The sequence below is a fragment of the Sminthopsis crassicaudata genome, chromosome 3 (genome assembly GCF_048593235.1).
Source record: "Sminthopsis crassicaudata isolate SCR6 chromosome 3, ASM4859323v1, whole genome shotgun sequence".
Lineage (NCBI taxonomy): Eukaryota > Metazoa > Chordata > Mammalia > Dasyuromorphia > Dasyuridae > Sminthopsis > Sminthopsis crassicaudata.
Genome location: NC_133619.1, coordinates 266340366 through 266355078, shown reverse-complemented (window position 1 = coordinate 266355078; position 14713 = coordinate 266340366). Strand labels below are relative to the sequence as shown.

The following is a 14713-nucleotide window of genomic DNA, read 5'->3' as shown; positions in this document are numbered from 1 at the left end:
GTTCATCATTTCTTATAGAACAATAATATAATATTACATTTCTATATCATAACTTATTTAGCCATTATCCAATTGATGGCATCCAGTTAGTTTCCAGTTCCTTGCCATTATAAAAAGGGCTGCCACAAACATTTTTATATACATGGGTTCTTTTCTTTCCTTTGTGATCTCTTTGGGATATTGATCCAGTAGTAATACTATTGAATCAAAGGATATGTACAGTTTGCTACCTCTTTGGGAAAAGTTTCAAATTGAATAACTCCAACTTTTACATATTTCCTTGTAATAATCTCCATTCTTAAAAATCGAAAAATTAAAAAAAAAACACACAAAAGAGTAGGGCAATAATGGGGAGTTAGAAGCATTGCTTGTTTAGTGCCAGACAAATTCTACAAGCAATAAGAAAGACATTTTCTATCCTTATGGAATTCTAATGGGGAATGGGAGCAGAGGGGAAAGATAACATATATAAAGAAATGAAAATTGGGAATGGAGATGGGAAAGATATTTTCATGACCTCAAGGTGTAACAATCAGAAGAGTCATGAGCAGAAATGGGAGAAAAGTGGGTATAGTTGATCTAGGGCATTTTCTCAAATGGAAGTTGTATAAGAATTCCTCAATTGGAAGAAGGACCACAAAAGCTAAGGGTGAAAAGGCAGCTGAGGAAGAAACGCAAAATTTCAAAAAGTCAGGAGAGTAATGAAATACAATACTCAACTGACAGTTTACTAAAGGTGGGAAAACCAATTCAATTCATTTTTTTCTGAGAAGATCAGACATTTTAAGTCAGCCTAGTGAGAAAACAAGCATAGATGCAAGACCTTTACCATCTCAGAAAGAAGTGATAGCAAAATTGGTACATATTCTAAATGATTTGCACACAGAGTGTTGTAAATGGTTGGTAGATGAAATGTAAGACTCAGTCTCCAGTAGGGTTGCAGGATCACTGTCCCTTGGGACACCTTCCTTTTTGGGTTGTAATGGGGGTTTTGAGGGAATTTTACTTATAACTCATAGCTTAGACCCACAGCAGCACCAATCTTATTAAATGCCAACTATGGACAAAAAACTGCTAGATTCTGGGAAATAAAAAGTTCCCTGACCTCAAGGAATGTGGTTTTTTTTTTTTTGTTTGTTTGTTTGTTTTGTTTTGGGTTTTTTGTTTGTTTGTTTTTTGCCTGTGGAATAGTACTATTTCAAAAATAACCTAACCATGGGCAGCTAGGTGTTACAGTAGATAGAGTACCAGCCTTGAAGTCATGAGGACCTGAGTTCAAATGTGACCTCAGACACTTAATACTTCCTGGCTGTGTGACCCTGGGCAAGTTACTTAATGCCAATTGCCTCAGGAAAAAAAAATAGAAGAAGTAGAGGCTCAAAACTCAGTGGATGGAGCACCAGCTCTGAAGTCAGGAGGACCTGAGTTGAACTCTGACCACAGAGACACTTAACACTTCCTAGCTTTGTGACATTGGGTAAGTCACTTAGCCCCAATTGCCTCAGCAAAAAAAAACAAAACCCTAATCACCATTTATAACATTATTTTTAGCAGGGAAATGGATGCTTGTTAGGTCTCTTTTTAACATGAAGAACCAAATTTCCTTAGGCTCTGAACTTGAGTGTGAACATGGAAGAAGCAGTTTCCTCAGCAAGGAGGTCATAAGATAAATATTCTTAAGTATAAATAACATGTTACTACTCTACTGTTACATAAGAGAAAGGACCTGTCCTATATTTACATAGAAATAAGTAACTCCTCAAGTATTGTGAAAACAAAGAGCAGTTTGTAGTGTGGATGATAGGATTCCATATAATGTCATATAAAAACATGAGTTTTTGTGGTTTAGTTGTTTTCAGTTGTGTCTGATTTTTCACATTTGGGCTTTTCTTGGCAAAGATCCTGAAGTAGTTTGCCCTTTTCTTCTCCAGCTCATTTTGCAGATGAGATGACTCTCCTTCAGTCAAGAGTCACTCAGTTAGGAAGTTTCTGGGGCCATATTTGAACTTAGGACAATAAGTCTTACAGAGTACAGTCTTGGCAGTCTAGCTGCCCCCAGACTTGAGTTGGGAACTTATTATACTATGACAGTTTTCTGGACTTAATATGTAAGTTTTCTGGAAGGACTGTGAGCACCAATGGTTCATGTGTTTTGTAGTTCTTACAGTAGAGCTTCAGAGAATAAGTCAAAAAGCCTAGGAATACATTTATGGTTCTGTAATCTTGCTTTGTTATTTTGGCCCCTAAGGTGTCTCTGCCTACAAAATGCTGTGCCTACCTGACTGCTTCTAGTTATCTACTATTAGTACTATCTGCCAATAGGTACTCACTGAAGATTATTTGTATGAAAAACAGGAGAGTTGATGTTTATTTTTTGACAATTTCTTGATTTAAAGGGAAGCACTGCATACCAAGAAAAGAATATAGCAGTATAAGTAATATTGGAATTTAGATTTTCTTTATGAAAAGTCCAAATTTTCCAGAAGGCAGTATGATAAACAAGAAAAAAGGAATGCACATGGAATCAGGAATTAAATCAAATTAAAATCCTAATTTTGGAACTTGCTTAATTAGCCCACATCTACACACACACACACACACACACACACACACACACACATACGTACACACATACATAGACACATATATACACATACATGGCAAAACCCCTTTAATCTTTTGGAGCCTTGATTTTTGAGCATAATACTCTAGATAGACTCTGCCTCACAGATTCTTGTGCAAATCAAAAGGGACAGTGTTTAGAAAGTGCTTCTCAAATATTAAAATGTAATGTTAATGTCAGTTATTATTGTCAATTATATGTCGATAATTATAATGTCAATTATTAATCAATATATCAATGTCAATTATTATTAATAATGATAATGGTGGTAATATTCTTTAATCCTTGTTCAGAACTAACCAAATCAGCAGCAGATTCCTTTGCTATTTGCTCTTTTATTTCTCTCTTTTAAGTTAATCTTTTCACACCAGATTGGAATTTGCATTTGTCCCTTTCTTTGCATGCACAAGTCACCACTCTAGCTCAGGTCATTCATTACCTTTTTATCCATATCATTTCATTAACCTCCTTTTATGATGTGTCTTCATCAAGTCTTCCTGTTCCAATCCTTGCTTCATATAGTTATTAGTGATTTTTCCTAAAATGTAGCTCTGTCTAGGTGACTCAGTACTCAGTGACTCCTAGCATTCAAAGATCTTCATGACCTGATGTATTCTGCTGTCTAGTTAAACTGGCTCAATTACTATTCCCCATACATTTTACAGTACAATGACTCTTAGGCCTAGAATGCTTTCCCTTCTCAACTCTGAGTCTTAGAAATTCCTGTTTCCTTTAACATTTAGCCCACCTTCAGGAGACATTTTATGGTTTCCTCCATCAGCTAGTACCAAGGTTATTTTGTATTGGTATATGTTTGCATATGTGTACAAATTAATATACTTGCATATTGTCTTCCCCATAGGATAAGGCATATTTTGCTTTTGTCTTGGTATGATCAATGACTGGAACATAGTCGGTCCTTAATAAATGTCAGCTTATGGATGGAACTGAAATGATGCAGCTTCATATCTTATTGCTGCCTGCCATGCTCTGGTGGAAACAGATAGCACAGTCCATTAGTGCCGTGTTTGTTCATGTGTGAAAGATCCCCCTTTTTGCTTCCTCATTCTGTTGATTTATTGAGAGGATGACATTTAATTTGCTTAGGTATAGCTGACCATGGTAATTTAAGTCTGTATCTCTATGCTTCCACTGTATACATCCACATTCTATAAAAGGGCTTAAAAAAAATCTTTTGCCTTCTACTTCCCCCCAGTTAAAAACAGTTTTGACAAGAAGAAATAAAAAGGGCCTGCCATCTTGTATTTAAATTGCTGTTTTATTCTTGGTGAGGAATGCAACATAAATGGTATTCTAGAAAATAAGGGAAATTTTGCCATATCACTCTCCTGATAGATCTGCTCACTCAACACAATCTGGCACATAGTGTTATAGTTATACTTTACAAAGAAAATTAATTCTCATTTCTGTTTTCCTAATTAGTTAATATTTCCAGTTACTTCCTCAGCAGTAGGATCAGTTTGTTTTCAGATTGTGAAGTGAACTGTGTAGTGTAGGGGGAAGGGAATCTGGAGAGGATTAGATTCACTGCCTGCCTCTGATAATTAGTTTTCTTACTGTGGGTGAGTCACTTAACCTCAATTGGGTTCTGTTTCCTTATCTGTAAAATGGGAATAGTAATCTTTTTAGTACTTACCTCACAGAGTTGTTACCATGTTCATATATATATAATATCTTTCTTTGCAAACCTAGTGCTATATAAATAGCAGCTATTATTATCAGTCCAGTCTTTGCCCAGTGTCTGATAATTGTAGAGGAGCAGGTTTATTTGTAATAGTCAGTGCTACAACTTCATCAGAAATTTGCAGTCATTTTAAAATGTAACTGAAAACAAAGTAGAAAACATGAATGTTTCAATGCCATTTGCTTCTCCAGTTTTAAAATCAGCGTAATCACTTTCTCTCTGAAATATATAACAAGAGCAACAGATATAGTGTAGGTGCCATAGAGTTCAAGCTATTCTGTTTTTCTAGTAACAAGTACGAAAAAGATTTTTGTTCTGTTAAAGGGCTTGAAGGTGCTTCAGGGCAGTACATCTTTCCCTGCAGCCCTTCCCCCGTCTTTGATGAGCAAGTGTTATCAGTGGAAATTTCCACTGTCTGCTCAAGGGCAGAGCTAGGGAGGCAGACAGAAACATGTAAATTCCAACTGGCCCTTTCTCTTGGACTGAATATTGCAAGTGTCTTGCATATAGTTGTCACTAAATGGTGAATACAGAATTTGTATTTAGCAAAGGAATTAAGTTATGTTATTAAAAGCGTAGGTTAAAATGACATCTATTTACATACATACACATTTGTAAATATATAGGTATGTTATTGTAATTCTTTGTTTTGCCTATGAGCTAATTATGTATTTTTGCATATATATTATATAGTATTAATGTATGTGCTAACATATCCTCAAAAGAATAGCAAAAAAAGCAAATAGTACTTTTTTTTTATTATTATTCTTAAGAAAATGCTCTTAAAATTTTCCTCTCTCATTCTTCACCAGAGTAAGATGACTTGAGCACTGAGCTTACTTTATTTAGTGCTGTGATTTTCCTATATTTAGGTTGCTGTGGAGATTTTGTTATTTACCTGGGGCTTTATCTTCGGGATGCTGTGACTTCGAGTGTCTTATGATTCAGTAGTCTTTCTAGTGGAAAGACTTGTGGAGGGGGTTGAGTATTTAGAAACATAAAATGACTGTTCTTCTTGAGAAATTTGTATGCTGCGTTTCTGCCTGGAAATTAATTTTATTTCTTTTTGACATTGGAAAAATGGGATTTTTAAAAAGTTATTGTGAAGACTGGAATTTATGGTAGGAAGTATATTAATGTAATGGGACCAGATGTCATGCAAATGATCACATTCATGAACAGTGGCACTCTCTCATGTTCTTCATATAGATTTCAATTAGCTTGGGAACCCCAATAGTAAATTCCAAAATGGTAAGTTAGATGTATTTTTCAGAATTAGATAAAATGGGAGAAATCAGATCTTTGTAGAGAAGTAAGTATGTGTAATCAGTGATCACTTCTGTTAAAAACATCCTTAGAAGTATGTATAAAAATCATAGAATTTAGGGGGTAGCTAATTGGTGTAGTGGATAGAGCATCAGCCCTGAAATCAGGAGGACCTGAGTTAAAATTTGGCCTCAGACACTTAGCATTTCCTGGCTGTGTGACCCTGGGCAAGTCACTTAACCCCAATTGCTTCAAAAAAAAAAATAAATCAAAGAATTTAGAATCATTAAATCTAAATCACCATTCTGCAAGTGAAGATATTGAGACTAAGAGAGATGAACTGACTATGGCTTGAGTGAATTATGAGAGTCATAATTTGTACCTTTTGAATGACTCTCTATGGTCCATCCTAAGACAAGGCTACTGCTAATAATCATTATGCAAATGTGCAGTGTAATTTTGTCTGCCTTACAAAACTAGAATCATGTTGGTCTAGCCACTGACTATAATTTCTTAGGGCATTCTTAGAATTCAAAATGTGTAAGTTTTGGAACTTAGATTTTTCCAAAATCAGTATTTTTTTCCCCAAATCATTCATTGAAACAGTAATTTGATTTTTTTTTTTCCTTAAAAGAAAGCCTATTAAGGTTTTATCCAACATTTCCACAAAACTTGTTATGCAACTCTTCAATTTGAGGTCACTACAAATTCATGGTGTCTTATTTCAGTCTTTGCCCACATGGCTATATGGCAGTCCTTTGTTTCTTCCCTAATTGACCCTCTATCTCCATCCTGTCCCAACAGCAGTTGCTCTAGATTTTCTCTTCACACCTCATTTTCCCTATGTTCTCCCATACTGTGTTCCCAAATTGCATAGAATATGCTTCCTCTACTAAGAAAATTGAGAATATGCATTATAAGCACTCTCTTCTCTCTGACAATACTTCAAAACACTTCCTCTTACCTTCATCCATCATTTTTTGTAGACTGTTGAAGATGTGGTACATTTTGTTGCTAAATCTAATCCCTCTACTTGTCTCCTTAATCCTATCTTCTTTTGACTTTCTTATCCATCATCCCCTCCCTTTTGTCTTCAGTCTCTCCGTGTCTGCTGCATCTTTCTTAGACAAATATGTCCTCACTTTCCTTGATAAGCCTTCCTGTGACTGTCATCTTCCTGAAATAGCTTCTTTTTCATTGTCAAACACCTAAATTGTCTGTAATTTTTAACCTTCACTTCCTCACCACTTCTGACCTCGCTTCTCTACTGAAATTATATCCTTAAAGATCAGTAATCTTTTAATTATCAAGTCTCAGGGCCTTTCTTAGAATTTTAAACAAGGATATTGTACTGCTGCCTCTTCTTCAATTTTTTCATATAGAAACAAGTCCTGCCATGTGGGAAATAGGGACGTGTAAGCTATGGGACATCTACTTAATCTAAGGGGCATTGACTTCTGATTTCTTTTATGCCCTTAGCCCCCTAGACCAATCAAGTTTCAAAGATATCATTATCCATATTGGTAATGATGGTGTAGTAATGACTAGATTAGTACATAGAAAATGTCACTAGCTCTCATTTTTCTCCAGAACTCCTGTTTCATATCAACAACTTTTGCCTACTTGTTGTCTCTAACTGGATATCATTCTGGCATCTCCAGCTAGTGGATTGGTGGGAGAAAGTTCCGAATTTGTAGTTAGAGGATATGATTTCCAGTTTGTGTTCTGCTACTCAATTTCAGTGTGATTTATGGCAGTTCCAAATCAATGAAAAAATGTTTATTTTGTCACTTTTGTGGCAGATACTGTGTTTTTGCTGAGAAAGACAAAAATAAAGCTGTCTGCTGAAGGAAGTTATATTCTATCCGTGGAAAGAATGTACATGAATGTAAAATAAATATAATGTGAGAAACGGCTGAACAAGCTATAATAAATGAATGTAATGGAATATTGTGCAATGAGAAACAATGAGTAGATTTCAGAAAAATCTGGAAAGACATGTACAAAAGTGAAATGGGCAGAACCTGGAAAACATTGTATACAGTATCAGTAATATATGTGATCCTCAACTGTGAATGACATAGCTCTTCTCAGAAACCCAATGATCCAAGACAAGTTCAAAGAACTTATGATGGAAAATACTATACACTCTAGATAGGGAACTGATGGTCCTTATACCTTTTCCACTTAATTTTTTTTTTTTTTTTACTTTTGATCTGTTTATTCTTTTACAACTGTGATGAATATGGAAATATATTTTACATAATTGCACATATGTAACCTATATCAAATAGCCTACTATTTTAGGAAGAGGGGAGGGAGGGAAGCAGGGACAAAGGAAGAAAAATTTGGAACTCAAAAATCTTGTAAAAATGAATGCTAAAAATTGTCTTGACATATAATTGGGAAAAAATAAAATGCTATTAAAATAATTTGTATCCACAAAAAAATAAAATAAATGTAATGTAGTACAAGGTAATTTCAGAGAGGAGACATCAACAGCTGGAAAACGAAGAAAGACCTCATATGAAGCTTGAATTGAACTTTGAAGGAAGCTAGATATTCTCCAAGGCAGATAGTTAGTACTTTATGCATGGGGGAAAGTAGAGGGTCAGCTCAAGCAAAGCTGCAAAGATAAGGAATGGGATGTTATGTGTGATAGAACTGTTGTGAGAAGTGAATTCATGAAGGGGAAGCATGCTTAAGATAGGAAAGGTAGGATGAAATTAGTTCGTGATGGACTCTCATATATTTTATTCCAGAAGATTTGTGGGCAGAGGAAAAGACATTTTGTTTTGTGCCTTTATTTTTTTTTTTAATTTATTTATTTATTTATTTTTTGGTATCCGTAATGTTTAGCACAGTGTCTGGCACATAAATGTTTATTGAGTTTCCCTGGCATTCTCTTTTTCAAGTTAGATAATTTATAATCAACAAATATTTATTAAGCGTTTACTATATGTCAGTCACTGTGCTATGCACTAATGATACAAAAAACAAAGAATGAAACAAGCCCTGCTCTCAAGGAACTTGAGTTCCATGGGGGATACTAGCAGATAATTATTTATTCAACTTTATTCTAGAGGGTTATGTTTAGAATATACAAGAATACATTTTTCCTGGTATTGTTAATTTAAAAAATGTATAAATGATATCTTCCCAAATTGATTATAAATTCATTGAAATGAGGGTCCATTTCTTGGGCTTTTTAAAATCTTATTCTTCCTAGTCTTCACAAAAGCACTTAGTATGGTGCCTTGCATTTATTTAGTTTGTATGTATACCAGCAAGGGCTAAATAAATTGATTAAATAAGTTGATTAATTCATTGATTGATTGATAAGTTTATCCCCCACTTCCCAAAAAAAGAGCTTAGGAAATGCTATAGTGGTTTGTTAAGTACTTGATCTGTGTAGGACAGATTGCTGCCTGTGGACCCTAATCAATAAGTTCAGGAACCATTGAACATGATCATCTGTTAAAATAGTGCCAATCCTTTCCTGGTCCTGCTGCAGTCAAAGCTTGCTATTTACTGTCTCTCCTCTTCCCAGCTCCCTTCTACCCACAACAAAGGGGAGGGTTCTGCTTTTAGCTAGAGTATGAGTGCAATGCCATCTCTCTCTCTCAGCACTGACCCTACTCCTTGTGGAAATTTCCACAGAGTTGGAAAAAAGAATCAAGTTTTTGCCATAGGAAACCCAGATTAAGATCAGCTGGATGATAAGCACTGAATGACTATAATAACTTTTGGCTGTGGGCACAGACTTATTTGCATTTTAGCCAGTGATCTTGGTTCCTGAGAACCCCCATTTTAGTTTGGCTGAAATAATATCCATGGCAGAAAATGGATAACAAGATAGAACTGATTGAGGAGCAAGATACACATAAACACATATACATACACATTTATACATTCATATATACACATACATGTGTGTATGTATATCACATATATTCTAACCTTGGGTTTTGCCACTAATCTGAGCTCTAATTACAGACATACCAAGTCATTTGGAGTCCTGATCTGCCATCTATAGGATATAACACTTACTGTGTATTAGACCCTGTGCAAGCATTTTTATAAAAATTATCTCAGTTGATCCTCACATAGCCCTGTGAAGTAGGTGCGATTATAGTTCCTATTTAGCAATTGAGGAAACTGAGTCACACAGCACTTCAGCGAAGTGACCCCACAGTATTTGAGTCTGAATTTGAATTCGGTTTTCTCTGATTCTAGGTCTGCACTCTTTCCACTATAACCATCTCACTGGCTTTATGGATGATGTAAGGATCTACTCTTGACCCTCCCTATGCGAGAGAGTCTGATTTGGTCTTGAATTGTTCAATGAAGCTTGGCCCCAAACTTCTAAGGTCTTTGAGGCTGCAGAGGTTGGGCTAATTCCAGAAATAATCAGGGATTTCTGACTTTTCCTAGGGTTCGAGACCAAATTATTCACTCTTTACCTCTTTTCTAGCCTTCTACCATCACCACTTGGAGTATGAGTCAGAACACTCCCTGCCTACCTACCTCCTTTCTCCAGCAACACTCAAAAAGATGTGAAAATGAATTGTTTTTTCAAGGCAACAAAATAATCCTCCTGGAAAGGCTCCTGAAACTAACCCTGTCTTCTTGAAGGCTGTATCAGTGGAGAGAAAGCAAAAGAGGCTTCTGTATAGGCTCAGTAATGTATTTCTTTGTATTCAAAGACCAGCTGAGCTGAGTTCAGATAGGCTTATTATCAGTTTTTTTTTTTTTTTTTTTTTTTTTTTTTGTTTTTTTTTTTGTTGTTGTTGTTTGTTTTATTTTGACCCATTTTGGAGAAACTGTTAACTGAAGTATATAGAAGTGTTGCAGTACCTTTGGTAAGAAGTAAGATTATGAAATCTCTTCATAAAAGATTGGAATGAAACAATTAGTAGGGAATGGGGAAAGCTGAGGAAAAAGAAACTAATAGCTTTTGTATTTTTGTAAGGTTCCCCACAGAGAGAGTGGGGGTAGGAGGGATGCTTTGGGAGACTTAAGAGAAGAGATTTGGAATGATATTAACAGCTAGCCAGTATTTATATACTTTAGACACAGTGTTTTTACATCTCATTGGATTTTCTCAACAATATTGTGAGATGAGTATGAAGGCATCATTCCTGTTTTGCAGATAAGGAAACTGAGGTAGTTAGAGGTCAAAGGACTTACCTAGAATCACACAGTTGAACTTGGCTTTTCCTTACGGAGGACTGTCTAGTGCTTTATCCATTGTAGACCTCCCTGTGATGAACAAGGTAGATTAGAAACAAGTACAATGATGCAACGAAAGCCCAATTCAAATTAGAGGATGCAAATTTGTAGTGAACCCAGTTAACACTTTTATGGTTTCCACCAACTCATTTTAGCAACAAAGGAGACAGATGGTGGTGTAATCAAAGATTGAAATTTGGCAAGGAGTGATCTATAATAGGATAAGGAGACAAGGCATTTGATAGTACAGAATCAGTAGAACTGACCTGGTTCACTAAGGGGTCAACATAAGGAAGAGAAAATAGTGTAGCCATTGTACTGGTGATGAAAGAGCTGAGGGCTGGAGGAAAGGGAAGTTACAGGGAAAATAGGCTTAAGGATTGTAAGGCATAAAGAAAAATAGATTTGCAAACATTGTCAGAGAAGAATTTCAGGGTTCACAAACCTGGAAGAACACTTCTAGGTATGGCAAAGTCCAGAGTTTTGTGACCATCTTTGTGGTAAATGAATTGGAGTGGAGGAAGATTATGTTCTGTGAGTTGAGTTGATTTAAGGAACTGAGAAGTTCGGGTATTTGAAGGGACATCAGCATATATTTTGAAGTCATTGAAGAAAGGCAAATGTCCTGAGAGTCAATAGCTATTCCTCAGGATCTGGACTGGTGATATTTAGTTAGGATGAATCTCAAAAAATAATTAATTGTGCAGTGTTAGTGATAGAGGGAGAGCCTAGAAATGACAGTGGGAGCAAGTAGTATTCTTTTGACTCTCCTCCCACACTTTGTGAGTCAAGGGAATGAGAGGAAATCTAAGCCATTCCTGGAAAAGGTGACAAAGAAAATCGTGTCTTCAGAAGGGAGCCAGGTCTCACAATATGTCAGAAGGTGGAAAGAGTAAGAAAGGAAGAGGTTTAATTTGTTAGTTGTGGGACAAGCATTCTGGAAATGGAAGAGGCACACAGATCTGGTACAGAACCTTACAGGGTTGAGGAGGAGATAGTATAATAGACTGAGCAAAGGAGGTGGGAATTTGGATTTTGTTCTTTGGTAATGGAGGATACAGAATCATTGGCTTATTGAAAATAAAGGAGGGGAAGGGGAAGTTATTTATTGAAAAATGAATTTAAATGGAGTATCAGAGTTTGAAAAGAGAATCATTGAGAAATAGACTGTTCAAGGTTAATCCTTAAGAATCTGGCAAGAGAAGTTTATGGGGACTAAGAGAGAATCCTGGTAGGATCTCTGGGATTTCTGAATAGATAGCATGTGCAGATATAAATATATATGTATGTATGTATGTTTGTTTATATATACATCCCTTATACATACACATGTGTATGCTTTTTGCTATTAGCTGTTGGCAATGTAAAGGATCTACAAATCACTGCAAGAAGAGTTAAGTATTTTTCAAAATCTGTGGTTCAGTCAGAGTGGAGGAGAGATGAATAGGATTTGAGAGAGATTGTATACTGTAGAAAAAGCAATACAATCGAGAGAGAGAGAGAGAGAGAGAGAGAGAGAGAGAGAGAGAGAGAGAGAGAGAGAGAGAGAGAGAGAGAGAGCGCGAGCGAGAGCGCCTTGAGGTATACCATAGTTTGAGGGGCAGCTTTAAAGATTTAAAGATGATTCCAAATAATTGTAAGGGAAAGGTTTATGACATTACATATTCAATTTTAAACATGAATTCAAGGTGTTGTTAGAGTATTCAGGTAAAGATAACTCTAGGGAAAGCCTGAAATTGGAATTAGAGAATTGGGCATTGGTTTCATTCAAGTGATTGTTGAAGTCCTGGGAGTACATGAAATCATGAAAAGGAAAGAGGCAGAGAGATTTTTAAGGTACCACCACATGAAAGGATTAGCCACCCAGAAAGCCAAAGGAGCAATCCCTGGGATAGAACCAAGAAAAGGAAGTGTCATGGAAACAAGGGAGACAGCATCTTAATGTAAAGAAAGCTGAATTTGGAGTTGGGGGATTTGCTTTGGAATCATACCCTGCTTCCTTAACTGACACAGTCCTAGCTGTTGAACTTCTCTGACTTTCAAAGAATATGAACTATTGACCCATAGAGTCAAGTAGATAGAATAAACCCGCTGACTTGAAGCCCATATTGTATACATTATACTGTTCTACAGCTCATAAGTGCAAATATTCACCCGGAAACATTTCCATAGAATTACTGTTATAGAAAGACAGTAGAATACTGAGCCTAAACTTACAAGGGTTGTTGTTGTTGTTTTAAGACAAAAATTCTCTGATTATGGATACTCTGATAATTTCTAGGGTCAGCAGTTTCTTGGGGGGGAGGGTGAAGAATGGGGCAGATATCTGTCTTTGGAAAGAATTATAGGGAAGGGAATTGGCCCAAGTAGTAAAATCTAACACAGTAATTTTGGAGCTAAACTTTGTATTGCTAAAACCTAGCACAAAGAAAGTAATAAATAAATGGTGGTTGGATGAATGAATGAATTGAAACTTTGGTTATTTCATTGCAGGTATTTCTTGGTGGATTTTTATGCACCAACAACAGCTGTTGACAGTATAATGGGACACTTAAACCGAGACATTGATGTGATCAGACCGAATATTGTGAAACACCCACAAACCCTAGCAGTGAAAGAATGTGAAGGCATCATTCCTGTTCCTTTTGAAGATAAATTATATTCCAAGAAGAAATAAATAGAAGATATGGCTGGTTTCAGTGTTATTTCTATTTCACTGACAAAAATGCATCATTTATTATCAATTCACTCATCTTGATTCTTAATTGTATAAGAACTTTGTAAACAAATGGCAAGTGTACCTTTAATTGTCAAAAGTTAATATATAATAATAAAATTGATATAATAATAAAGTAACTTTGTGTCCCTCTTCTCAGAAGAAAAGGAAACTCAAGGAAAGTTGCTCACAGTTAGGTGAGGCCATAATATTATTTTTTTAAAGTTTTTTAAATTTTCTCTCTTTTAAAAAAAGAAAAGACTTTAAATTGTAGCATCAAAATTGCAATAATTATTGAAAACTGAAAGTGAATGGCATCATCAGGATAGATGCATTGAACCTGCTTTGAACTGCTTAGGGACCTTATTTTTAGCCAGTCATAATCATACTATAATCAAGAATAAATTTATATTTAATACTGATTGATATTAATACAGATTCCTTTTGAGAACAGGGTTTAAATGATTTTAAAAATTAAGGTCAAGGAGAATATGAATTTCTTCATACTCCCTCAACATAACTTCTTTAGGGTGGCTGAATTTTGATTGTTTCTTGGCACAGGATCCAGATTTATCAAAATTCAGAGAATTGGGTGTATAAGATAGGGGGAAATGCAGAAAAAAGGAAGTTATGGTTTACTTAATTATTAGCAGATCTCCTGGCCATTTTTTAAAAAAGACAAGTACCAGCCCACCAAAAGTTGGACTAAATTCAACAGATATTTAAGTGTTTTCTGTAATAGGACACTATCCTAGGTACTATAGAATACAATGATAATAGTAGCTTACTCTGAAATAGTACTTTCTACACATTCACATTTGAAACTTATAACTACCCTGTGAAGAGAATGGTGTAACTAGTCCCCATTTTACTGATTAGGAGTTTAAGGCTCACCAGTACCTTGCCTTTGGTCATGGAGGAAATAAATAATGAACTAGAATCCAGGTATCCCAGTATCAAATCAGGGATTGCCAAGCATAGTGCCAAGTAGAATCATATTTCTTGGGAATATAATAATAATACAAATGGAATATTATGAATGCACAAGAAAAACCTACTCAGTGAAGTGATTATGAGAGATTTGAGGAGATAGAGCTTACTTCCTTCTGTGTTGAATTGGGGAGTGGGGTCTTAAAAGAAGCCATCAGGCAATGATGGTGGGAAAAGAAGA

General features: G+C 35.7%; 1 protein-coding gene across 1 annotated transcript in view; it reads left to right on the top strand.

Moving 5' to 3' along the window:
* Positions 1 to 13678, top strand: part of SLC5A3 (solute carrier family 5 member 3) — a 72989-nt gene extending 59311 nt beyond the window's left edge. The window contains exon 4 of the mRNA XM_074300698.1: positions 13320 to 13678. Within this exon, the coding sequence (XP_074156799.1) occupies positions 13320 to 13503 (184 nt within the window). The 3' untranslated portion in view covers positions 13504 to 13678. The remainder of the gene's footprint in view (positions 1 to 13319) is intronic.
* Positions 13679 to 14713: the final 1035 nt, after the last annotated feature.